The sequence below is a fragment of the Bos taurus genome, chromosome 3, assembly GCF_002263795.3.
Source record: "Bos taurus isolate L1 Dominette 01449 registration number 42190680 breed Hereford chromosome 3, ARS-UCD2.0, whole genome shotgun sequence".
Lineage (NCBI taxonomy): Eukaryota > Metazoa > Chordata > Mammalia > Artiodactyla > Bovidae > Bos > Bos taurus.
In genome coordinates, this window is record NC_037330.1 from 112530432 (window position 1) to 112558036 (window position 27605).

The following is a 27605-nucleotide window of genomic DNA, read 5'->3' on the forward strand; positions in this document are numbered from 1 at the left end:
CGCTGGCTGAGGCTTACGGTTACTCAATTTCTTTGCAGGGAGACCAAATTTTGAGGAAGGCGGACCAGTGTCAGTGGGAAGAAAGCATGAATTTATACGATCAGAGAGTGGAAATTGGCGTATTTTCAGAGAGGAACAGAATGGAGAAGATGAAGATGGAGGCTGGCGACTAACTGGATCGAGAAGGGATGGAGAAAGGTGGCGGCCTCACAGCCCTGGTAAGAACCCTGTTGAGCAGAAGCACGCAGGGACCCAAGGAAGCGAGGATTTTGCAGAAATTTTTAAGAAAACCTAAACCGATAAAAAAGAGAGGAGTCATATTTATGTTGTCACACTCAGTCTTGTTACTACAAAAAAATTTGACATAAAAATTCCCCACACCTGTTCAGTTGATTAGAAAAAGTCACTTTTCTTTTTCTGGGGCAGTATGGTTTAATGGGAAGCACCTGCCCTTAACTGTGAAAATGAGAGAGAATTTCATTTGGTTTTTCTAAGTCTCTGAATCTTTTTTCAGCATGCTTTTTAATGTGGTAATTTTATGCTTACTTAGGAATATGTGCTTTCCCTGAAGTGAGGTTTTTTTTTCCCTGCATAAGAAAGTATTTATTCTTTTTTTGTTCTGAAAATGTGATTTCTTCTTATTTGAAGAATAAACTTTAATCCTAGGTCAGAAGCATAATCATAAGTTTATCCTTTTGTCCCTCTAACTTTAGAAAAAGGAGAGAGAATAGTCATGATTAGTGGTTTTGTAAGTTCTTCTGTTTGACTCTTAAGAAGGCTTCAAACTGTTCTTCCTGACATTAGATATGCTGGTAATTGAAGACACTGGTGCTTTGTGTCAAAGTTCATTCCCTACCCAAGTGCTGATTCCATGCCTCATGATCATCAGATGCCCCTGCAGTTTGAATCTTGGGTCATGCAGAACTGAAGCATACAAAGAGTGTGTACATGTCTTTTGAATTTCATATGCATAACATTATTTTATGTACTGACTGTATGCCAAGGAAGCGTACTTTAATGGAGGGAGATATAATAATGTAATGCTGGGAAAGATTGAAGGCAGGAGGAGAAGGGGACGACAGAGGATGAGATGGGTTAGATGGCATCACCGACTCGATGGACGTGAGTCTGAGTAAGCTCCAGGAGTTGGTGATGGATAGGGAAGCCTGGCGTGGTGCAGTCCATGGGGTCGTAGAGAAGTTGCACCCTGAGTGACTGAACTGAACTGATAATAATGTAAACTCTTTTCATTTACTTAAAAGAAGTTGATTAATAAATCATTGGCCTGAGTAAACATTATAACTGGCCCTTAGGTTCCTTTATGGAGTTGTGGATAGGTGGAAACTTAGTGAAGTTAATCATTGGATAGAGTCATAATCCTTTTATCTCAACTCCTCACTGGCTGCCTCTTGGGAGAGATTTCTGTCATTAGTGGGCATTGTTTGCATCACAGTTATCTGGGCAGTTCTTATCAGTCTGTGTCCTGGGCAACCAGATCTTAGAGTTCTCTTCAGGGGATTATGGGATTTTGTGCTGAGCTTGCCTGTAAGCAGAGGGGCTTGTAGACTGTGTTCCCAACAGACATTCAGTGAAAGAATGGTCGGGATCTGGGCTGAGTGAGAAGAAAATTCCAGCTGATCAAAAACAAACAAGGTGAATGTTTTGGAAGATGAACAGTGTTTCTGAGCCTGAACGTCTAATGTTCATTCTATTAAAGTGAGTTAAAAGTAAATATATTCTGCCACTTACCACCTCACCCAAGAGCTTAGATTTTGGATATATATTGTCTCTATTTTTGTCCACCTATCTTTTGTAAATATTTCTTTCCAGTGAAATTTGACTTTCACGTCAGTTTTGTCATCAGCTTGGTGATTTTCCAGTTTTTTTTAATCCATTTATTTTAAAAAGACAGTTTGTGGGACATAAAGATATATGGGGGCTGAACAGTGTAAATATGCATTTAAAAAATCTACTTTTTTAACCCAGCATATTAAAAGCAAGTCTGATTATGTCAGTTGTTATTAGTTACTATTTTAACATTTTAATTAATGTTTTATTAGAGTTGATTAAAATTTTAAATACAGTGATTTTGACTTAAGAAAATAATATCATAATTTAGTTCAGATTTAAGGTCTATAAAGCAGTGGTCAGTCTTAATAAGCTATAGATGTGCCTTATCTGCTACATTTAGTTTCATGAATAAAATTTTATTAACTATTTAAGATAACAAAACAATGATAGGGTGTAATTTTATTAAAGTACATCTCACAGCTGGGTAGTTATGGAGTTGGGAGCATTAAGGACAGCAGAGCACCCGCTCTGGGAGGTGAACTCAGGAAACTGAGAGGGAAACATGAGCCACATGCCTAGAAGGATAGATTCCTATCGCAGTGCATACTTAGACACAAGAGCAGCAGACAGAGCACTCTGGAATTCAGCTTTTGATCATGAATACTTCTTTGGGATAATGGCTCTAGGTTTACATTTGGACAATCTGGTTATAAAACTCCTTCATTTTCATAGGAGGCAGTAAATTGTGTTTTGTTGTTGTAAGTAAAGTGTGGGAAGTGGAAGAATAAAGTTTTCTTTCCTTTTTGTAAGTGACTTATGGGACTTCCCTGGTGGCTCAGACAGTAAAAAAAGAATCTGCCTGCAGTGCAGAAGACCTGGGTTCAATCCCTGGGTGCAGAAAATCCCCTGGAGAAGGAAATGGCAATCCACTCCAGTATCCTTGCCTGGAGAAGTCCATGAACAGAGGGACCTGGTGGGCTACAGTCCATGGGGTCACAAAGAGTCAGACATGCCTGAGTGAGTAACACTTTCACACTTTCACTTTAAGAGGCTTATAAGATGCTACCTGTATTTGATATTTTAACATTTTGCCCTGATCACAGGTTTTAGCAAATTGGGTCTCAAGAGTACAGTAACATTTAATTTTGACCTCCTTTGTGTGTGTGTGTGTGTGTGTGTGTGTGTGTGTGTGTGTGTGTGTATCTCCCTCGGAGAAAGCAGTCAAGGATATAAAATCATAATAGGATAAAACTTGCATCACTTTTGAAGACTCTCTTAGATTCAGGTTTGTCAGTATTAACAAGAGGACTGCCCCCCACCTGTTTTTTGTTTGTTTTTTTTTTTTACTTAGATCTTCTCTTCTTGGGCAGTTGTTTTCTGTTGGAAAGTAGATGTTCTAAGTAATATGCAAGGGTGGATTTAGGAATGTCCCTGGGGGTATTCCATGGAAATTCAAACTCCCTAGAGAGAGTTAAGAGATGAGAGAAAAGGGAAAGGAAAGTAAGCCTGTTACTGTGGAAAGAGCAGTAGAGGATGCAGCATTGGATTCCAGTTGCTTTGTTATGCAGGTTACTTCTGCTGTCAGAGGTTTTGTTTCATAAACTATATAATTGGGATAGTGGGCCAGATATGACATGTCAGTGCTATAATTTCATGACTGTTTTGGGAAGTGGGGAGGAATCAGAATTACCAATGGGATCCTGACACTAGTGGGTGGACATGATGAGCCTGGTATTAAGAATTGACATAATAGCATCATGTCGTGGATATTGTTATATTGTCGAGGGGGCTGGTGTTATCCATAAAGAATGATAGTTTCATCAGAAGAAAGAAAATGCTTTAAGACTTGCCAAAGGGAGAGCATGGACTCAGGATGGAAGGATAGCCAGTGCCTATGTCTAGGCTAGGAGTGGGCCACATGAATGACTGATCAACACTTCAGTCAGACATTCAGTTCTAGAGCTTATTAAAAGTAGATACTTCAAAGAACTGTCCTTTAAAAGTGGTTTCCTTTAAGTTTATCTTTAAAAGCTTTAGAGTATGTTGTGATAGTAGTTTATGAAGATAACTACTGTTGTCACTTACTGAGGGTACATAGAATATAATAGTGAACTTTGAGCTTCGTTTTGTTTGCTTCATTTCCTACTTTTCTCTTTATAGGTTGATCCATTTGCATTAGCTGTCAGTTGTAATTTTCTCCTTTGATTCCTGTCCATGGTTTTCTCTTTCGAATACTGTCATAAAACTTCTCTAAGGTTTGTGTCCTCCTCCTCATCCCAGATGGCCCTCGTTCTGCAGGCTGGCGGGAACACATGGAACGACGGCGAAGGTTTGAGTTTGATTTTCGAGATCGGGATGATGAACGGGGTTACCGAAGGGTGCGCTCCGGCAGTGGAAGCATAGATGATGACAGGGATAGCTTGCCTGAATGGTGCTTGGAGGACGCTGAAGAGGAAATGGGCACATTTGACTCATCTGGAGCGTTCCTCTCTCTGAAGGTAAGAAATTTGTTTTAAATATTATCACAGGTACTGACCTTCTTCCAAATCCAAATATGCTGTTCATCTTTGGCTTTATTTTCTCCCTACAGAAAGTACAGAAAGAGCCTATTCCAGAAGAGCAGGAGATGGACTTCCGACCTGTAGAAGAAGGGGAGGAGTGCTCCGACTCTGAGGGCAGCCATAATGAAGAAGCCAAAGAACCCGATAAGACAAATAAGAAGGAGGCAGAGAAGACAGACAGAACAGGAGTTGGTAAGGCTCGTTTTGCCCTTTATTTTTAATCAAACTAAGTTTCCTAAGTTGTTAATTTAAGATTGCTTCCTATTGCAGAAGCTAGTGAGGAAACAACCCAGACCTCCTCTTCATCTGCTAGACCAGGTTCTCCTTCAGACCAACCTCAGGAAGCACCACAGTTTGAGAGGAAAGAGGAATCCAAAACTGAGCAAATGGAAAAAGCTGAAGAAGAGAGTCGGACAGAAAATAGTCTATCAACCAAAGTATCCAGCAGGGGGGATGGTATGTATTTATGAGAGTCAGCAAGCCAGACTTGGATTTTGCTGGGACAGGTGATTAAATGATATGATAGGCTTCATTTTTGCCTCTTTGAACTGCTTCTAGTGGTGGATTATTGGAATAGGTTGTTTTACCTGTGTGTGTGCACATGCTCAGTCACTTCAGTTGTGTCCAATTCTGTGAGACCCTATAGACTATAGCTTGCCAGGCTCCTTTGTCCACGAGATTCTCCAGGCAAGAATACTGGAGTGGGTTGTCATGCTGTACTCCCAGGGATCTTCCTGACCCAGGGATCAAACGGGAATCTCCTGCTTTGCAGGCAGATTCTTTACCACTGAGTCACAGGAGAAGCCCATTTTACCAGTCAGCCTACTCAAACACTGCTTCCCCTGTGTATCTATCCCAGAATTCATCAAAACAAGTAGAAGCAGCAAGGTACTATCACTTCCTAGGGGTACAGCCACCCTGGTATCAGTCAGGCAAACTGGATTTGGGATCCTCTTGCCTGGAAAATCCCATGGACGAAGGAGCCTGGAAGGCTGCAGTCCATGGGGTTGCTAAGAGTCGGGCATGACAGAGCGACTTCACTTTCACTTTTCACTTTCATGCATTGGAGAAAGAAATGGCAACCCACTCCAGTGTTCTTGCCTGGAGAATCCCAGGGACAGGGAAGCCTGGTGGGCTGCCGTCTGTGGGGTCGCAGAGTTGGACACGACTGAAGCGACTTAGAAGCAGCAGCAGTAGTTTGATTTCTGTATCAGATTCCTTTTATGTAATGGCTGTGTATGTGTCCAGATGACAGACCATAATGCCATTGTTTCAAAGAGGCCAAGATAACTCTGTGGAAGACCCATCACCTTTGCTAGAGAATAAACTTAAACTATATCTCCTTTTCCAGTGTTACTGTATTGATTTTAAGTTGCTCATACACCTTAACAGGCAGTATTAATGTTCATTTCCATGGTTCTTCTTGTCTGTACTAAAAAATGTCAGTGTAATGCCTGATATGGAAAGGTAATTGATTTATTCACAATGAAAATTAGGGCTTCCCTGATAGCTCAGTTGGTAAAGAATCCACCTGCAAGGCAGGAGACCCTGGTTCACTTCCTGAGTTGGGAAGATCCTCTGGAGATAGGATAGGCTACCCACTCCAGTATTCTTGGGCTTACCTTGTGGCTCAGTTGGTAACGAATCCACCTGCAATGAGGGAGACCTGGGTTTGATCCCTGGTTTGGGAAGATCCCCTGGAAAAGGGAAAGGCTACCCACTCCAGTATTCTCGCCTGGAGAATTCCATGGACTATGGGTTGCAAAGGGTCAGATACAACTGAGCACCTTTCACTTTCACCATGAAAATTCATGCCTGTTAACTTGGCCTGTGAGAACCTTGCGTGATCTAGCATCTGCCCTGCCTCTGCAGTTTCAGCACTAAACTCTCTCTGTACTTTGTACTCTGTTCGTCAGCTTCACAACCTGTTAGCCCTGAAATGTGCCTTGCTCTCTTGCCTTTGTGCCTTAGCATACGCTGTTTTCTGTGCCTGAAACTCTCCCACCCCAAGGTCCCAAGCTAGGTTAGGTGTCTTCTCCTTAAACAGCCAGTACCGTTTCTGAAAAACAACATTATGAAGAACTGTTTGTCATTTCTCTTGCCCAGTAAATACTATTTTGAGAGCTTGAAACAAGGATTTTTTTTTTCCTTCCATTTTTTTATGTTGGTAACAAAGCTAAATGAATGAATTCAGCAAGTACTTGAATCTCTACTGTATATATCAGGTACCATGGGACTTGCACATTTTGAGACCTCTTTCATTTGTAGTAGTAATTTTTCAGCTATGCTGTGGCTCCAAGTTATTTGTGGTTCATACTTCTAAATGTACACATCTAGGGCCTTATTCTAGGAGGTTTTAGGATGGGGTCTAGACACGTATCTTTTGGGAAAGCTGCATAAATGTCCATTGAGGATTGAAACTCTGGACTTAATAATTTATAGGGGAAATAAAGCATGTGCATATCAGTAACCTAGGACCAAAAAAATACGGATTCATGATTGGCACACTCCTGGAATGATCAGGAAGCAAGTGTCTTTGAACTTGTCTTAAAATAATGAGTAGAATTTGGAGTTGGGTGTAGCAGGATGAATTAGGAGAGGGTGTTCCAGTAGGAGGTTGCAGTGAAAGCTACAGCGAGGAAATGGGGCCGATCCAAGCATGGGCAGGAAATCAGCCTCTGTTTTTATTTAGATAAAGTATGAGATGTGAAAAGGCGGCCGGTGGGAAACATGGTTGGAACATGTATCTGAAAGCTGTGTGTGAGGGTAGATTGTGTTGACAGAGGGCTGCTCTGTGACCTGTTGGTGTCCTGAGCAGTGCACTTGTAAAGGGAGGTCGTGGCAGATGAGATTTCACAGTAAAAATTGACAGGACATAGTTACTGCTTGTTGTTTATTAGGGCAAGGAGGAAAGAAGAGTCAAAGATGAATGAGGTGTGTGAGAGGATTTAGGGTATCCTTAATAGAAAAAGAGTGTAAGTTGTGAGGAGCACATTTGGGAGGGGAGAGATCAGGTTAGGAACATGGAGTCTGAGGTGTTGGTGAGAAATTCGGTAGAGATGGCCAGAGAGCAGTTGAGAGTGAGGGGACTGCAGAAAGAATGAACATTTAAAAGGTTACATGCACTGTTAGGAGTGAGAAGAAGTGGACTGAGAATAGAACCTGGGTAATCCCTATTTTTAGAGGGTAGATAGAGGAGCCAGAGAAAAATTTTGGCAAGGCAGGAAGAAGAGTGCAGGAAAAGGAAGGAAGGAGAACGTTCCAGTTTAGAATTGGGAAGATAATGTCAGACCTAAGGTTCAGTGATGGGGACTAGGAAAAACCATTGTGTTTGAGCACTTTGGGTGAATGCTTATTTTTGGGAGAGACGCTTTGGGGCTGTTGGAAGTGGAAGTTACCTTATAGCTGGTGTGGGTGGTGGTGAAGTAGGGAAAGTTGTATAGACGTCACACTGTCCTTTTAAGAAGTCTGGCAAAGGGTGGAGAGGAACCGGCATTTGGAGAAGCTTGCTATAATTGAACAAACAAGATTTCAAAGGGGAAACTACGATTGTATCTAATTACTTCCATCCCCCTTTCCGCCTCAAGAGCCTGAATACTGAGAGGTTAGAAATAGGAACCAAGACAGAACCTCTTTTGTAGTCTTTACTCTTATTGTGAAGAACCTCCTGCTCTGTACAGGTAGACCCAGTGAACTTTTTGTTACCCTGCAGAATGTATTGTATTGAATTATGTGTCGAATTATAAATCGAATTATTATGAATTATAAGTCGGAATAGGTAATTATTCAAAGTAATTGCAGATGTTTTTAATAAAGGTTTTTATACTTCCCTTGTAGCTCAGCTGGTAAAGAACCCACCTGCAATGTGGGAGACATAGTTTCCATCCCTGGGTTGGGAAGATCCCCTGGAGAAGGGAAAGGCTACCCACTCTCCAGTATTCTGGCCTGGAGAATTCCGTGGACTGTATAGTCCATGGCGTCATTAAGAATTGGACACGACTGAGCAACTTTCACTTTCACGTGCTGAGATACAGTGTCTTTGAGGAGATTTGCAGTACTATTTACTGTCTTTACAACTCAGAGACATGATGTAAAGAAGGGATTGGACTAATTCTGTTTGTTTTCAAGAGGTCGACCTATAACTATTGGGTAGATACTCTAGTGACACAGTATGGCACTGCAGCACTTCGTCATTCTGGGGAGGAATACACACTTCTCCATAAGAAGTAGGAGCAGTGTTCATGACATGGTTCACAAATCTGTTGAACCCATTTAGCGAGCTGCTCAACTTGATGCTAGTTATTCTTTCTAAGAGTCTATTTTAGAGGATTTTCATCTGTCTACGTTTTTTTTCTCTAGAAGTGCTTCCTGCTGTCCAGCAGCCCCTATCTCAGATCCCTTCAGATACAGCCTCTCCGCTCCTCATCCTCCCGCCTCCTGTCCCCAGCCCTAGTCCTGCCCTCCGGCCAGTGGAGACGCCAGTCGTCGGTGCTCCTGGAATGGGCAGTGTTCCCACAGAGCCAGATGACGAAGAGGGTCTCAAACACTTGGAGCAGGTACAAGTCACGTAATAATTCTATCTTTCCTCGTGAACTGCCATAAAAATTGAAAAGCATTAAATGAATATTCAGAAATGGAACTTTTGTGCACTAGATCCTGTGTACTGAGAAACTTGTTTTCGTGTCTCATGTTTATTTGTGAGTAATTGTCTTTCAAACCATTTCACGCTTTTAAGTTTCTGCTATGTAGTAGTCATTAAGTCAGGTTATTTTTTGCTCTTCTGAGGTTGCCCTGAGCTGTTTCCTTTTCTTTTTTCTTTTTGGAGATTAATGGAATGCCAGAAATGGCGAATACAAGCAGCTGTGGATAGGCACTGTGTCATCTATATTTTTCGCCTAAAGTGTAACAGGGAAAACCGAAATACCATCATATTGATGTCTCTAGAGTTCCCTAACATTTTTATATACTGTTGCTTGTATGTAAGGTAAATGATAGCTTGCTTTCTACAGAGGAAATTCTCTTTCCTTCAGGGTACAGTAGTTGGTGGCAGGAAGTATTGCAGAAAGGAATAAAAACTTGTAAAAGTTTTTATTTGTAATTGTATTATAATTGAGCTTTTTGATCTATTAACATGTTTTTACAGATTTAGTTTGTATAATTTAGGATTATTTGTTTAAATGGCACTCTTAAGTGTGTTGATAAGATGCTTGAATTTTGATCTGTTCCAGTTTTAGTCTCATTTGAGTTTGCTTGATAATTGTGAAACATTAAGCAAGACTTGATCCTCCTGAACCTGCCTTAGTTCACAAAGTTTCCCTCTTTGTGAAATGAGGATCATACCTATTTCATGGCATTATTGGATGAATTGAATTGTTGCCTGCTGTGTCCTTTGCACAGTGCCTCTCACAGATCAAGTAGTCCAAAAGAGACAATTACGTGTACAAGTATTAATTTAGGATCATTTGTTTCCACAGTTCATTTTTTAATTTTTTCTCTTAGCAAGCTGAGAAAATGGTGGCTTATCTCCAAGACAGTGCACTAGATGATGAGAGACTGGCATCAAAACTGCAAGAACACAGAGCGAAGGGAGTCTCAATTCCACTGATGCATGAAGCAATGCAGAAGTGGTATTACAAAGATCCTCAGGGAGAAATTCAAGGTAGGTTGTTCCATTCTACTCTAAGTAGAGAAGCATGCCATTACCTCCAGATTCTCTAAGATGGTGATTCAGTCGTTCAGTCACTCAGTCGTGTCTGACTCTTTGCGACCCTGTGGACTGCAGCATGCCAGGCTTCCCTGTCCATCACCAGCTCCCAGAACTTGCTCAAACTCATGTCCATTGAGTTGGTGATGGCATGCAACCATCTCATCCTCTGTCATCCCCTTCTCCTCCTGCCTTCAGTCTTTCCCAGCATCAGTCCTTCCAGTGAATATTCAGGACTGATTTCCTTTAGGATGGACTGGTTGGATCTCCTTGCAGTCCAAGGGACTCTCAAGGGTCTTCTCCAACACCACAGAACAAAAGCATGGTGATTATTTAACATTAATTTGTGTAATCGTAGAACAGAAGTCAGCGCTGCAGGCTTTCTTCTTTTGTATAGATGTTTGTTTAATAGGTTCCTTCATTAGTACTTTACATTTCAATGATGGGAGGGAGTCCAGTGAAAATAATCTGAATACAAGGCAGATTGTGATTACTAATATGATGTGGGGGGGAGTAGTCAGTATGCTTAAGACCCCCTCATTTCTGGCATGCCAGCTACTGACTGGGCAGTTGAGTTTCATCTATTCACTGTATTTTACCACCTTATAAAAAAAGATGATGGCAGTCATCTTGGAAAAGCTTGTTTGAATGTTTCACTGAAATGGAGTTGATATCATAAATGACAAATATTTAAAATATTTGAAAAGAGTACCATATTTTAAACTAATTGCTTAAAGTATGTGTATGGTATGTAAGTTAGATTAGAATGGGGAGAGAATGTTGTGAAGAACATCTGTTGATTTTTCATTTCTGCTTTTGAAGTTTTTGCTTGTAACCTGAATTTTGTTGTTGACTGTTACCTCTCTTTAACGTCATAATTTCTTTTCTATCCTCAGTCCTCCTCCCCTGCTTTATTCTTCCTTATAGTATCTATCACTGCATGGCACTGTGTATATTTTTTGATTATCTGAATTTGCATGCCTGTAGAATGTTTTAATTAAAACATATACAGGTGTGTATTGTAATTATATTTATTTTGAGATAATTGTAGCTTTATAAACAGTTGTGAGAAATAATACACAGATTCTATGTACATTTTCCCAGTTCACCCAGTGGTAACCTCTTGCAAAACTAATAGTATCACACCCAGGATATGGACACTGATACAGTCAAGATTCAGAACAGGCTCTGAACAGTCTTTAACAGAACAAAAGTTTTAAATTTTGATGAAGTACAGTAGATTATGAATACCTTTTTTCTTTTATGGATTGTGCTTTGGTTTAATTAAGAACTCTTTGCTGAACACATCTCAAATGTTTTATCCCTTTCCCCTTCCCAACTCATAGCTTTATGTTTTGTATTTAAGTTGGTATTCCATTTTGAGTTAATTTTTATATAAGGTATGTGACGTAGGTCAAGATTTTAATTTTTTTTGCCTGTGAATATCCACCTGTACTGGTACCTTTTCCTCTGTCTTTTTTCTATCTGTCTTTTCCTCCCTGAATTGTCGTTGTACTTTCTTCAAGATTTCGTTGAACATATTTATTTGTGTTGGTTGATTTCTGGGTTCTGTTTTCTTTTGCTCTTTTGGCCATGCTGCATGGATTCTGGGATCTTAGTTTCCCAACTAGGGATTGAACATCTGCCCCTGCAGCAGTAGCACAGAGCCCTACCCACTGGACTACCAGAAATTCCTTGGTTTCTTTATTCTTTATTTGATCTTTGTGTTTGCCCCTCTAGCCACAGCTGTGTGGTCTTGATTACCATAGCTATAAAGTGAGTTCTGAAATTGGGTATACTGGTTTTTACCATAAAAGTTTTTGAGTAATCCTATTTATATATACCAGAAATCTTGTGGAGATTTTAATAGTGCATGGGTGTGTGCTAAGTTGCTTCAGTCATATGCAAGTCTTTTCGACCCTGTGGACTGTACCCCGCCAGGTTCCTCTGTCCATGGGATTCTCCAGGCGAGGATACTGGAGTAGGTTGCCATATAGGGATTACGTTACACTTTTATCATTTTGAAGAGAATTGACAATTTTTACCATGTTGAGTCTTCCCATCCATGAACGTGGTATGTCTCAGTTTTTTTAGATCTTTAATTTCTTTCATCAGCACTGTGTAATTTTCAATATAGATTCTGTGCATATTTTATTAAATTTTTACCTAAGTATATGACTTTTTGAGCAGTTGTAAATCTTGCTGTATTTCAGTGTTTACTGCTACTATGCAGAATTGAATTTTAGATGTTTGTGTATTCTGTGACCTTACTGAGCTCTTTTATTAGTGCTAGGAGTTGTTTTGTTAGATTCCATAGGTTTTCTATGTAGACTGCTGTCATCTGCAGATAGGGATGGTTTTCTTTTTTTCCTTTCCAATCTGTAAGCCTCCTTCCTTTTGTTGCTTTACTGTGTATTCCAAACTGTTAAGTAAGAGGGGTGAGAGCAGACACACTTGCTTTGTTTATCCTACTTTCCTACCTTAGGGGGAGCTCTAATAATGATTAAGTGGTCGTGTTAACTGTTGAGTTTTTTAGGTGCTGTTTATCTGGTTAAGGAAGTACCCTTTATTTTGAGAGCTTTTTATCATGATTGGATATTAGGTTTTGTCAAATGCTTTTTCAGCATCCCTTGATAACGATCATGTGATTTTTCTTTTACCCAGTTAAATATGGTAGATTACAATGACTGGTTTTTTGAATATTGAATCAGATTTTCATCCTTGGAATAAACTGTTTGGTCATGGTATGTAATTCATTTTATATATTGCTGAATCTTAGTGATAAATTGTTTGGGATTTTTGTATCTCCATTCCTAAAGAATATTTTGTAGTTTTTTTTTTGTTTGTACTCTCATTGTCTGATTTTGGTATCAAGATAATACTAGCTTCATAAAATGAACTGGCAATTATTTCTTCCCCTTCTGTTTTATGGAAAACATTGTTTAGAATTGGTGTGAACTCTTGGTGTGTGTGTGGTTTCTGCTTTAGTAGTTTGTACTTCTTAACCTCCTACTCTTGTTTGTTCCTTCCCCCCTTCCTTCCCACTAGTAACCACTAATTTGTTCTTTGTGTCTATGAGTCTGTTTCTTTTTGGCTGTTTTTACTAATTAGGTGTATTTTTTAGATTCTACATATAAGTGATATCATATAGTATTTGTTTGTCTTTGATTTTACCAGTCCAATTTGCTATTTTGCAAATAGCAAAATTCCATTTTTTTTTTTTTTTTTTTTATGAGTGAGTAATGTGCCATTATAGACTTTCCAGGTGGTGCTGTTGGCAAAGACCCCACCTGCCAATGCAGGTAGATGCAAGAGGCATGGGTTCAGTCCCTGGATCAGGAAGATCCTCTGGAGGAGGGCATGGCAACCCACTTCAGTTTTCTTGCCTGGAGAATCCCATGGACAGAGGAGCCTGGCAAGCCACAGTCCCTTGGGTTGCACAGAGTTGAGCATGACTAAAGCAACTTAGCACATAGCACACAGCAGAGCATGCCTTTGTGTATATATATACCACACCCTATTTATACATTTATCTGTTGACAGACACTTAGGTAGCTTCCATATCTTGGCAATTGTAAATAATGCTGCTATAAACATTGGGATGCATATATTTTTTTGAATTAGTGTTTTTGTTTTATTTCAGATATGTATACCCAAGAATGGAATTGCTGGGTCATATGGTAGTTCTGTTCTTAGTTGGTTTTTTTTTTTTGAGAAACATCCATATGTTTGCCACAGGGTGTTAATTGTTTAAATGTTTGGTAAAATTTTCCATTTGGAATATAAAAATTACAAATTCAGAAATCTTGATAGTTATAGGACTGTTTATTAAGTTATCTATTTGATGTGAATGAATTGTGATAGTTTATGTTTTTCGATTAATTGGGCTGTGTCATCTGGATTTATGTGTGTAGAGTATTCTGTTCTTATTCCCGTATTATCTTTTTGATAAGGGTTCTGTTGCCTGTTTAATATCTTTAGGTTCTGTGGTAATCTCCAGTTTCATTCTTGAAGTTGATATCTTGTTCATTTCTTTTTTAATCTCCTGTCAGACTTGCTACAGGCTTCTAGTCAGCCTCCTGCCTTGTGTCTACCTTACAGAGTCTTTTTTTGTTTGTTTTATATCTAATGTCCAGAGTTTTTAGTTGCATTTGGCAGGAGCAGGGGAGAAAGTACATCTACTCCACCTTTCCAGATGTGGAAATTCCAGGGCTTTGTTTGTTTGTTTACTGCTATAGATTCCTGCCTGGACCTATATGATTGGTATTCAGTAAATATTTCCTGAGTTCGAAATTCAGTGCCTGGGTGCAGGCTCAAAAATGACAGTATGATCTTGGACATGCCTTCAAGTCCAAGGCAAACTGTTAAACATCACAGTAATCCGAATCTGTGCCCCAACCCCTGATGCAGAAGAAGCTGAAGTTGACCGATTCTACAAAGACCTACAAGACCTTCTAGAACTAACAGCAAAAAAAAAGATGTCCTTTTCATCACAGGGTATTGAAATGGAAAAGCAGGAAGTCAAGAGATACCTGGAGTAACAGGCAAGTTTGGCCTTGGAGTACAAAATGAAGTGGGGCAAAGGCTAACAGAGTTTTGTCAAGAGAACACACTAGTTATAGCAAACACCCTTTTCCAACAACACAGAGAGACAACTCTGCACATGGACATTGTCAGACGGTCAATACCGAAATCAGATTGATTATGTTCTTTGCAGCCGAAGATGGAGAAGCTGTATACAGTCAGCAAAAACAAGATCTGGAGCTGATTGGCTCCGATCATGAGCTCCTTATTGCAAAATACAGGCTTAAATTGAATAAAATAGGGAAAACCACTAGGCCATTCAGATATGACTTAAATCAAATCCCTTATGATTTTACAGTGCAAGTGGTGAATAGATTGAAGGGATTAGACCTGGTAGACTGCCAGAACTATGGACGACAGAGGATCATGACATTGTACAGGAAGCAGTGACCAAAACCATCCCAAAGAGAAAGAAATGCAGGAAGGTAAATGGTTGTCTGAGGAGGCTTTACAAATAACTAAGGAAAGGAGAGAAGTGAAAAGCAAGGGACAAATGAAAAGATACACCCAACTGAATGCAGGTTTCCAGAGAATAGCAGGGAGAGATAAGAAGGCCTTCTTCAACGAACAATGCATGGAAGTAGAGGAAAACAATAGAATGGGAAAGACTAGAGATCTCTTCGAGAAAATTGAAGATAACCAAGGGAACATTTCATGCAAGGATGGGCATGATAATGGACAGAAACGTTAAGGACCTAACAGAGAAGAGATTAAGACGAGGTGGCAAGAATATACAGAAGAACCATACAAAAAAGGTCCTAATGACTGGGATAACCACGCTGGTGTGGTCAGTCACCTAGAGCTAGACATCCTGAAGTGTGAAGTCAAGTGGGCCTTAGGAAGCATCACTACAAACAAAGCTAGTGGAGCTGCTTTCCAGCTGAGCTATTTCACATCCTAAAAGATAATATGATTAATGTGCTGCATTCAATATGCCAGCAAATTTGGAAAACTCAGCAGTGCCACAGGACTGGAAAACGTCAGTTTTCATTCTAATCCCAAAGAAAGGCAATGCCCAAGAATGTTCAAACTACTGTACATTTGCACTCATTTTGCATGCTAGTAAGGTTATGCTCAAAATTCTTCAAGCTATGATTCAGCAGTATGTGAACTGAGAACTTGCAGATGTATGAGTTGGGCTTAGAAAAGGCAGAGGAACCAGAGATCAAATTGTCAACATTCATTGGATTATAGAGAAAGCAAGGAAATTCCAGAAAAACATCTACTTTTGCTCACTGACTATGCTAAAACCTTTGTGTGGATCACAGAATACTGGAAAATTCTTAGAGATGGCAATACCAGACCACCTTACCAGTCTGCTAAGAAACCTGCATGCAAGCCAAGAAGCAACAGTTAGAACCTTACATGGAACAGCAGATTGGTTCAAAATTGGGAAAGGAGTGCAACAAGGCTGTATATTGTCACTCTGTTTTTTTAACTTCTTTGCAAAGTACATCCCTGGCAGGCTGGATGACTCACAAGCTGTAATCAAAATTGTTGGGAGAAATAACAACCTCAGATAGGCAGATGATACCACTCTAATGGTAGAATGTAAAGAGGAACTAAAGAACCTCTTGATGAAGGTGAAAGAGGAGAATGAAAAAGCCAGCTTAAAACTCAACATTCAAAAAACAAAGATCATGGTATCTGGTCCCATCACTTCATGGCAAACAGAAGGATAAAAGGTGGGAAGCAGTGACAGATTTTCTTTTTTCTTGGCCTTCAAAATCACTGTGAACAGTAACTGCATCCATGAAATTATAAGTTGCTGTTCCTTGGAAGGAAAGACAAACCTACACAGAATATTAAAAAGCAGAGACATCACTTTGCTGACAAAGGTCTATATAGTCAAAACTATGGTTTTTCCAGTAGTCATGTACAGATATGAGAGTTGGACCACAAAGAAGGCTGAGCACTGAAGAATGCTGTTTTTGAATTGTGGTGTTGGAGAAGACTCTTGAGATCACTGGGATAGCAAAGAGATCAAACCAGTCAGTCCTAAAGGAAATCAACACTGAATATTCATTGGAAGGACTGATGCTGAAGCTCCAATACTTTTGGCCACCGGATGTGAAGAACCGACTCATTGGAAAAGACCCTGATGCTGGGAACGATTGAGGGCAAGAGGAGAAGAGGGCAGCAGAGGATGAGACAGATAGCATCACCAACTCACTGGACATGAATTTGATCAAACCCAGGGAGATAGTGAAGGACAGGAAACCCTGGTGTGCTGTAGTCCATGGGCTCGCAAAGAGTGAACACGACTTGGCAACTGAACAACAGCAACAAATACTTCCTGAATCACTAGTTGTTGATCAGAGTGTGTTCATTAATTTTATGTATAAAATATTTGGCTATTTATTATTGTAAAAGATCCAGAAAATGTTAGTTTTTTTTCCCTTACCAAGGCCTGATTTAATCTTACCTCAGATAAATAATAAAAAATTGGTCATCTTTCTTAATTAATTATTGTTTATAGTTTGCCTAACTTCCAACAAGCTCTGACAGGGAATGAAAATTGGAGAGGAGCATATTCAGCCATGCATGTTTATATTCTCTGTATCTGTGTGATACCAGATCTAACAAATACTCTTTTCAGTATGAATGCTTTTCTGAAATGAGCTTTAGAGACTGAGTGAGTTGGAGACAATTATTCTCTTTAAGATAGTTAAAACACTGCTGAGAAATTAGGATGTGTATACATAAGGCTTATTTCTAAATTGTTTCTGTAGTATTTTATTAGTTTGAAGTCTGTTCACCACTTTTCCTGGTAAATTAACATCAGGAGCCACCTGAAACAAGTTGTTACCTCTATCTGGGTGAGGATCAGACCCAGGAAATATTTTTTTTGTTTTTAGCTTGAAAGGATTTTTATTGACCTTCTGTTTAATTATTGTTATTGTAGGTCCCTTCAATAATCAGGAGATGGCGGAATGGTTTCAGGCGGGCTATTTCACTATGTCTTTGTTGGTAAAGAGAGCATGTGATGAAAGCTTCCAGCCTCTTGGTGATATCATGAAAATGTGGGGAAGGGTTCCTTTCTCTCCCGGACCAGCTCCCCCTCCGCATATGGTAAGTAACTTATGCCTCACTCAGAACACAGTAGACCCAGAAGCACTTGCTCTAGATGTTACATCTCATGAAGAAGAAACTGTAGTTCTTGAAAGTAATTGATCAGATGACAGTGGGAAGTCTGACTCAGACTATATATGTAGCTATAATGATCTTTTAAAACTCAGATGTCTGTGCCTGTCCTCCTCTTCCTGTCTCTTCTCTCAACATACACACACGTGTGTGTGTGTGTGTGTGTGTGTGTGTGTGTGTGTATACCCACACTCACACATACCCCACACTCATTCTAAAGAAATAGAATCCTCTGGTAGCTTTAGCATGTGCTAAAGGAAGAATATTTTGTCTTGGCCTCCCTACCAGTTCATGCGTGTTTTGGCTCCTTACCTTTCCAAGTTCATTTTAGAGCTTTCACCTTTATCTACTGTGCTTCAACACAACTGACTTAGAGTTTCTTGTTGCTTCTAGTTAGAATGCCCATTCTCCTCTCCATTTATTTACCTTTTCAAAAAAATATGTGCCTCTTTGCTACCCCATGGACTGTAGCCCACCATGCTCCACTGTCCATGGGATTCTCCATGGACAGAGTGGGTTGAATACTGGAGTGGCTTGCTGTTTCTTTCTGCAGGGGATCTTCCCAACCCAGGGATCCAACCCGAGTCTCTTGCATTTTAGGCAGATTCTTTACCATCTAAGCCCCCAGGGAAGCCCTTTTAAAATATGTTACTGATATTTAACTAAAAATTGGATCATAACATAACCCTTTTAGTATGCTGACACTGGAGACCTTTGAAGGGGAAGTCTTTTTTGCAGCTGCTCCTGGGCCTCTCCCTGTTGAGTTCCTTTGGATCTGTGCCTCACTTTTCCATTTTCCAGGTTGGAGTGTCTGATTGCTGGCCATAGTCTTAAATGACCATAGTCAGAAATCTTTATTCTGAACACTGGATTTCTACAGTAAGATCCATGGATTTACTCACCAATTATGTATTGAGGATCTGTGCCAGGGCTGTGTTAGGTTCTTATGAGATAAAGATGAGTAAGTCATTTGCAACATCTGTAGCCAAGAGAGTTCATAAATGAGAACAGTGGCTATCACATTGTTTTGACCATAGCAAATAGTAAAAAACAAAAGATTTTCATATCACTACTTCATATATTCGTTAACTTGCGGATATATCTGAAGTAAGTTTGACGAAACATTTGGTGCCATGTACATACATTCTTTGTGTTTCTTCTTTTTTCCCCCAGTATGTAAATGTTTATCTTGACCCAATAATTAATTTCACTGTCCACTGATGGATTGAGACCTCCTATAGTTTGCAGAGCAGTGAAGAGTCCTAGGGAATTACCCTGACATTTCTGTTGTAAATCCAGAAAAATTGTTATATTGTTGTATGTAAATTGTACTTTTACCATCTACTCAGAAATTGGGATGTGTTTTTATCTTGAGAATGTTTGAGAACTGACAGCTGGCCACTTGGAGCTTGGCGTGCTAGCTCTAATCCATTTCCTGACTTCCAGTTATAGGGGATGAGCCTCATCAGACCCACTTAAGGGGACAGACTGTGGGAAGCTCTGCTTCCTGTCAGGTATTGCCTTTGCCCTTAGGTTAATTGTCGATTAACCTACTGTAGCTTTTATCCCGAATAGTTAAATGAGAAAAAAGAATGTCCTTGAGTTTCAGGTGAACCTCACTCAAAGGAGTCATACATCAAATGTGTTTTTCTGAATTGTAATCAGTGTGCAGTAAAGATATAAACCGTTCATTAATGATCTTTCTTAATTTTAGTCTTTATCACCCTTAGGCTTTTATTTCTGCTATCTTATATTTCACCTTTCATTTTTCCCCCACTTTTGTCTTCCAAAATTTAAATTCCAGCCATATTATTTGATATGTAAGCTAAAAAAGTTTTTACTAACCCTTATTTTTAAATTTGTGATGTATTAAAAGCAATAGAAGCACCTCTAATTTTTGGATAGAGAGTTAAACAGTTGTGAAAGCTCTTTTATATTCCATTTCATTTTAAATGTCTCATCCTCTTTAAGAAGACATACATTGGCTCCCTGTATTTGTTATGTGCTACTGTAAAAGTCTTACCATAGCATTTAATTTTACTCCGTTCTGTTTTGTCCTGCTTCTCTAATTTTTACATAATCTCCAAGTTTATAAGTCACTTTTAAGATTGGGAGAACGATTTTTTTTTTTTTTTTTAATTATTTGTTTGACTGTGCCAGTCTTAGTTGTGACACTCCGAATCTTCAGTTGCAGCATGTGGGATATAGTTCCCTGACCAGGGATCAAACCCTGGCCCCCTGCCTTAGAACACGGAGTCTTAACCACTGGACCACCAGGGAGATCCCTGGTTGTTATTTTTTAGTTATAGTATGAACTCTGGATTACGGAACAATGTTCAGCCTCAAGGGCGAGAGAGAAGAAAAGCTAAATAGGGACCCTTTCCCACCTCAGGGAATCTCTTACAGTGCCAACACCACCTCCTTCCACTAGATGGCACTGCTTCGTTTCCAAAGGTGCCTGACTTTTTTTTTTTTTTAATAGTTAAGGGGGGCAAAAAGAAGTCTAGGAGTACTAAATGGCTTTTAGGCTCTTTCACTTTATTTACTGGTATTTCTTTCCTCTACCCCTTCACTCCCAGGGAGAGCTGGACCAGGAACGACTGACCAGGCAGCAGGAACTCACAGCCTTGTACCAGATGCAGCACCTTCAGTATCAGCAATTCCTAATACAGTAAGAGCAGTAATGTGGTGGGGTGCACTGTAGCACCAAAAGGGCCTTCAGATGTAATCTGCTCCCAAATTTCACCTTTTCCAGCAGAAATCTCAGTTTATAGGATACTTCGATCACCCAGCTAGTGGCATAGTGCCACTGTACATCCTAAGTTTGGTCTTAGCTTGCTTCTTAAATATTGGAAGTTTGCAGAAGGTGACACATAACTAATTTTGCAATATATTTAGCTGCTAAAGCAAGAATCAGTGATTTTAAGAATTAATTGCCTTCTGGATGGCTCAGCTTTGCCACAGAGAAAAAGTAGATGTGAAGGCAGAAAAGAAGTAAAAGTTTATGCTATTAGTAGTGGTATGGAATCACTTAGATTGTGAGTCCCTTTCGTGGAAGAAGTAAGATTTACTATCATCTGGTGCACAGGTTGGCAGACTGAATGGCGACCTGTTTTCCTAAGCAGAGTTTTATTGGCGCTGAGTCATACCCATGTGTTTGTGTATTATCTGGCTCTTTACAGGAAAAAATTGTCCACCTCTGTTCTAGTGAAAAAATTGTTAACCTAAAATTTTCCGAGCCAAAACTTATAAATTTGAGGATTTTTATACAAGTGGGATTTTATTTTTGCACAGAGTTCTTCATGTGGAAATAGCTATTAGTTTGAACCTGTTTTATTTTCTGATAAAAGGTTATTAACATCCTAAAGGAGTTTTCCAGTTTTTGACATTTCTTTAATTTTTTTTCTATTTTCACTCAGCAGCATGTCATCTGTTAGTTTAGTTCTTTCAAGAATAACGTATTGAACTGTTTGTGTGACTATTGTGAAGTATTGTAAAAATATATTTGATATTGATTTCTAATGGGGTTTTCTTTTGTTGGTGTGGGGGCTGAACTTTGTCTTGTAATGTCTCTGTGAAGTGAACTAAATGTGGGTAGACAGGTTATACCGTGTCTTACTTTTTGAAGACAACAGTATGCGCAGGTTCTGGCCCAGCAGCAGAAAGCAGCGCTGTCTTCCCAGCAGCAGCAGCAGTTGGCGCTTCTTCTCCAGCAGTTCCAGGCGCTGAAGATGAGGTCGGTGCTTGTTTGCATGGTGTGTCACGTTGTGTGTGTTTTAAACAAAGAGAGAAAAGGAAATTTTTAATCTGTGAAGTTTAGTATCAAAATAGCCACACAAAACGCCTATCTTTGTGTTGTGTGTAAGAACATAGTTTAAAAAATAACTAACAAAGGATTTATTTGGTCTTTTTACTCAGAGGATAAAATTTGCATAATAACCAAAGAATACTAAGAACACTTGAAAAGCAGTGTAGTCTCATGGACTTAGCAAGAAAAAAGTTTGTGGTCGAGAAATTTAATCTCATTTTTACCTGTAATATTTCAGGAACGATATTAACAGTGCCACATAGAGTTACACTTTTCCAGACCCAGTAGCCATTAAAGTGGGTCTAAAGACATGGAAACCATGCTAAAAATCTTAAGTTCCTGCTGTTTCAGATTATCATTCAGGGTAGTATTTATCTCCCGCAAAGGTGTTAGTCATTGCTCTTAAAAACTTTACTGTCCAATTTAACCAAAACCTTTCATATTTTTCCCTTGAGCCGTAACCCATTCTGTAAGATAGGCAGGTTAGATCATGTTAAGGTCTTAGTTTTAAAGATGGGCAAACTGGGAGTCAGAGCAGGTAAAGGACTTAGTTGACATAATACGCAGAAAACTTCAGAGACTGAACTATAAAATGCATACCTTTTGACTTATGGTCTATGAGTTTTTTTCATGATAAATGCTGCCTCTGTGACTCTTAATGAATTTTTTAAAGACAGCAGGCATATCTATTATTTGGAAATCAAAATTTGCCAATACTTTGAGGAGTCCAGAAATGTGATTACTTTGCGTGTATCCTTTTTTCTTTCCTAAATGTTTTGGTTAAATATTTTAGTTAAAACAGTGAAGTTTTTTGGCTAAGTAACCTTGAACTGTGGTGCTGGAGAAGACTCGTGTGAGTCCCTTGGACTGCAAGGAGATCCAACCAGACCATCCTAAAGGACACCAGTCCTGGGTGTTCATTGGAAGGACTGATGCTGAGGCTGAAACTCCAATATTTTGGTCACCTCATGTGAAGAGTTGACTCATTGGAAAAGACCCTGATGCTGGGAGGGATTGGGGGCAGGAGGAGAAGGGGACGACAGAGGATGAGATGGCTGGATGGCATCAGCAACTCAATGGACATGAGTTTGCGTGAACTCCAGGAGCTGGTGATGGACAGGGAGGCCTGGCGTGCTGCGATTCATGGGGTCGCAAAGAGTCGGACACGACTGAGCGACTGAACTGAACTGAACCTTGAAAACCTACAGATAATCTGAAAATACTTCTTTATCTATTTTCTTGAATCACAAGAACAAGTTAATTTTGTTAATTTTCTAATTTCCCTTTTGCAGAATATCTGATCAGAACATCATTCCCTCAGTAACTAGGTCTGTGTCAGTGCCAGATACTGGTTCTATCTGGGAACTCCAGCCAGCACCCTCACAGCCTACAGGTAAAAACTTAGATTGGCCTTTAGTATAGCTCCAAGGATTTAGATTCTAATAACTTTTATAATTGAGTTTTTTGTTATTTTTTTTTAAATCGATTTTGGGACTGCTTTGTAGTGAATATTAATGAAAAGTGGTTTTTAAAGGAAATTTTTATTTTTTTAATAGGTCCCAGCAAAGGATTGAAAATAGCTCTTAAGGAGTTGCTGGAAATTCTTTAGTAGATAGATTTCCTGAACTTGAGCCTCCTCTTTTTTTTTTTTTAAAAACATTGTCCTAACCCATTGTAGAAAAGTCTTTTAAATTGTCTTTAATCGTTGGAGAAAAAGCATAAATAAAAACATAAGTAATGATGACCTATTCTTTTGAGTCAAGGATTGATGTGTAACTTACCACTGTAGGTACCCAGAAATTTAGGAAATAGAAAAGGCTGCTGTTGTTGCCTCATTTTCTCATCTTTTTGCCTAGTGCTTTCTTTCCTTCTGGATATGCAGACGGGTATTGTTATAAACTAGAGCCTGCTGGTAGTTCAGTGTGTTTAGAAGCAGAGCAGACCCTTGCGATGAAGCTCGCTCTGGGACAGGAGAGCAGCTTCTTTATGCTTCTGGATATTTAGCCGTGTGTGTCAGCTCTCATACCCATCACCTCTATTCCTTCCTGTCTTCCAGTTTGGGAAGGCGGTAGCGTATGGGATCTTCCCCTTGACCCCGCGACTCCAGCACCTGCCCTTGAACAGCTTCAGCAGATGGAGAAGGCCAAAGCTGCGAAGGTCTGCATCTCATTCTGCCATAGCAGTGCCTGCTTTCCAGCTGCAGGACATAGACATTTGCTTATTGATACCTGTATCACTGTAGCTGCTCACACATTATTCCTTTAAATTCACAGCTATGTAGCTGGTATAAGCACATTCACACTCTCTCCTTACTGTGCTGCCTTCCCCTCCAAAAGGCCTCAAAACAGTTAAAAGTAACAAGTTTAAATTAAGTCAGTCAGTATGGGTTTGTTGACACATTAATGATCACGGTCATATATTACATCTTTCATGATAATTGCTTATTATAAGACCATAAGAAAATATCCACTATATTGCTTATTAGACCCTTGATCTGAGGCTTGAGTTCCCACATTGAATCTTTATGGTGGTGTTTATTTGCACTCTAGAGTCCAAGACATACAGCTAAAAAGCTCAATGTTAACATTACATTATGTGTTCCATTTGCATACTTTGGAGGAGCTAACAATCTTGAATTTTGGTTTTAATACCTGCCAGAGAGGTTGCCTGTCAACGCCTGGTGTCATTGTAATGATTTCTGGGTTCTCATGCCTCGGAGAGAATCTTATTTCTATTTTATATTTAGTGCGTTCTTATCCCCTGAGGTAGTGATAGTATCTTTAGAGTGCCCAGAACATGAAAAGAGTTCGTGGTCAAGATCTATCTCCATATGAGTTGACAGACCAGAGTTCCAACAGTTTTTGAGTCTGTTCTTATTCCTCCGTGCTTTGTGCTTTGAACACGTAGCTGATGAAACCTTGTGTTCTTGTCTGTGTGCACATGTGTGTCAGGGATAGGCAGGATGTGGACACGGACAAGGAGCACAAGAAAGCACGTGGGCCAGCTTCCTAGTAGGGGAGGTGGGGATCAGAAATTGGATGACACTTGAATAGACAGTGATTCCTGAGCTAATGTCACTTAAAGGATAGTAGGAGTTATTTCAGTTGCAGGATTTGGGATTGACAGTAAAGTGAAAATTAAACTGCAGTTGAAGGAAGCAAGACCTGTAAAGGCTAGAAGTATATGTGAACATCTTGGCACAGGAGACAGTTAAATAACTTGGTCTAGCCTGGAGCTGGTATGTCTGAAGAATAAATGATGAGAGAGATTAAAGATGAGGCAGGCCAGTAACTTGCCTGTGTCACGTTCAAGACTTAGGATTTATTTTCGAAGTGAAGAATGGTGTTAAATGTAAGCCTGGGAGAGTCAGATGTTGAGTTGGGGACCATGGGCAAAACTGGATGATGGGAAGCCAGGTGATGGACTTGTAGGAACGTGCATGAGAAAGTAAAGGCCTGAGTTGTATGTGTGGCAATAGAACTGGAGTCTCAGGGCTGGATTTGACCAGTACTCGGGAGCTCTACAGGATGGAGTTTATGAAGTGGTTGGTCCTCAGATTTTTAAAGAATTCTGTAGTTTTTCATACTAGCAGCTTTTGTGACATTTCAGCTGAAACTTGGTTAGACACTGTAAGATCTTCAATCAGAAAATCCTTTGTAGGGATGAACAAAGAAATGCCAACCCAAGAGCCTCTGGTGTTACTGTTAGGCCAGCTGCCCTCCCTGCAGGTGGGAGATGTGGTGTAGTGGTAGTGCAGAGCAGAGGCGTAGGTGGCAGAGTGGAGGCAAGAGCATTTAGTGGAGAAGAGCGTGAAACTCCACTGATCTGTGACTGCAGAGCTCAGAGCGCTCTCAGAGTTCTCATTCCCCAGTTGCTCCACACGTAACTGAGTGAATGGTCGTGTCTTCATGGACCAGCTCCTGACAGTACTGGTCATGATGTGGCGTGTTCCTGTGTTTGGCTTCAAGTTTCTAAGAGTACCCTTGTGTAACCTCAGCTGGAGCAGGAGAGGAGAGAGGCAGAAATGAGGGCGAAACGGGAAGAGGAGGAGCGAAAGAGGCAAGAAGAACTCCGGAGACAACAGGAGGAAATTCTTCGGAGACAGCAGGAGGAAGAAAGGAAAAGGCGGGAGGAAGAAGAGCTTGCCCGAAGGAAACAGGTGTGTCTCTGAGAACTCTGCCTGTAGAATCGGTGCAAAAAGAGGGCGGGCCTCCAGGATACCTGTTCTCCCGTCATCTCACAGGTCCTAGTTTTCCTGGAGAGGGCTTTCCTAAGGCATTGGGGAGTTCTCAGCAGGACGGGGGTTAGAATGTTAGGGCACTCACTTCCTTCAGGAGAAATGTCTGTTATCCATTAATAGCTACTGGAGGGATATTCATCAGTTCTAGTAAATCATTAGAATTGATGGCTTTCACATATCTCCTGGGGTTTTATAAACCAGTTAGATTTGAGAAATAATTAAATCTTAAAGTATTTATAACCAGTGACACTAAACGTTTTTCATGTTTCTCAACCATTTGTATTTCTTTTTGAGGAATTCTTTATTATGTGCCTTAGACTGTTTTCTCCTCAGGCTTTTAAAGATCCCATTTGAAAGAATCTACTTTGTAACAGCCTAGCATGTCTAGCCTTTACTACCTATTTCCTTGTTTTTTGCCATAAGAACTGAAAAACAAGCATCCATGTCCTCCATGGAATTCTCCGGGCCAAAATACTGGAGTGGGTAGCCTTTCCTTTCTCTGGGGGATCTTCCCAACCCATGCATCAAACCCAGGTCTGCCACATTGCAGGTGGATTGTTTACCAGCTGAGCCACAAGGGAAGCCCATGCTGAGATTAGATTAGAACTGCTAATATTTCTTAGAGTCACACTCTACACTAGTATGTAAGGACTTTAAGAAGTGTGACAGCAAAGGCATCTGTTTCATTCTGTTTGCTTAGGATTTCTTCCTGAGTTATTCTGACAGTGGGACCCTTTTCTGTATATTTAATATCCATAGGACTTTAGTTCTTGAGAACATGTTCTGTGACATGGGGCTTTATTCCATACCTGACTGGAGAACTTATCTCTACTCACCAGGTGTTTTTGCTGCTGACTTAGGTTCTCAGTTGATTAAGAAAAATCAGGACTATTGGTAGCAACAGAGAAACCAAAACTTGAGTCCTTACTGGCGTTAATCAGGAAATGATGGTGCTAACATTGAAACCAGGGTGAACTTAACACTGTAGTTCTGTTTAACGTAGTGCTGTTTAACGATTAATATTTTAAGTACAAATTATTTTGACTCTTAATATGCCTATTCCCCAGCTCACATGAACACTTTTTACCCCAGATGTTGGTTAGATATGTTTTATATTTACTGTTGACAGAGTCTTAGCAGCACATAGTCTATTTCTTTTCAAATTATAACATATTGATAACATATTAGTTGAGATGCACAGAAGGGTATGCACACACTTACACATACCCTCTTTAATTCAGGAAGAAGCTCTGCGACGCCAGAGGGAACAAGAAATTGCTTTAAGGCGACAGCGAGAAGAGGAAGAGAGACAGCAGCAGGAAGAAGCTCTTAGGAGACTGGAGGAGAGGAGGCGAGAAGAGGAGGAGAGGCGGAAGCAAGAGGAATTGTTACGCAAGCAGGTGATCAGAGGGCTTGCTCTCCTCATTTCTTCTTTGAAGCTAGGAATTAGTGATTAAGAAAGTATTAGGATTTTAGGAGAGCCCATCTAAAGCTTTTTCAGGTTGCTGAAAGTTACCAAAAGAGATCTGAGTGGCTCTTCAGTTCAGTTCAGTTTAGTCCCTCAGTCGTGTCCAACTCTTTGCGACCCCACGAATTGCAGCACGCTAGGCCTCCCTGTCCATCACCAACTCCCAGAGTTCACCCAAACTCATGTGCATCGAGTCGGTGATGACATCCAGCCATCTCATCCTGTGTCGTCCCCTTCTCCTCCTGCCCCCAATCCCTCCCAGCATCAGGGTCTTTTCCAGTGAGTCAACTCTTCACATGAGGTGG

General features: G+C 40.1%; 1 protein-coding gene across 9 annotated transcripts in view; it reads left to right on the forward strand.

Moving 5' to 3' along the window:
• The window catches only part of GIGYF2 (GRB10 interacting GYF protein 2), a 129360-nt gene that overhangs the window by 75479 nt on the left and 26276 nt on the right, over window positions 1-27605 (forward strand). For 7 of the 9 annotated variants that reach the window (XM_024986645.2, XM_059882815.1, XM_024986639.2 and 4 more), the window contains 13 exon segments: window positions 39-218; window positions 4072-4289; window positions 4382-4544; window positions 4623-4808; window positions 8712-8908; window positions 9852-10011; window positions 17546-17712; window positions 20364-20455; window positions 21413-21520; window positions 22885-22985; window positions 23649-23749; window positions 25590-25751; window positions 27074-27232. In XM_024986645.2, coding sequence (XP_024842413.1) covers window positions 39-218; window positions 4072-4289; window positions 4382-4544; window positions 4623-4808; window positions 8712-8908; window positions 9852-10011; window positions 17546-17712; window positions 20364-20455; window positions 21413-21520; window positions 22885-22985; window positions 23649-23749; window positions 25590-25751; window positions 27074-27232 — 1994 coding nt within the window. 9 annotated transcript variants of the gene reach the window in all.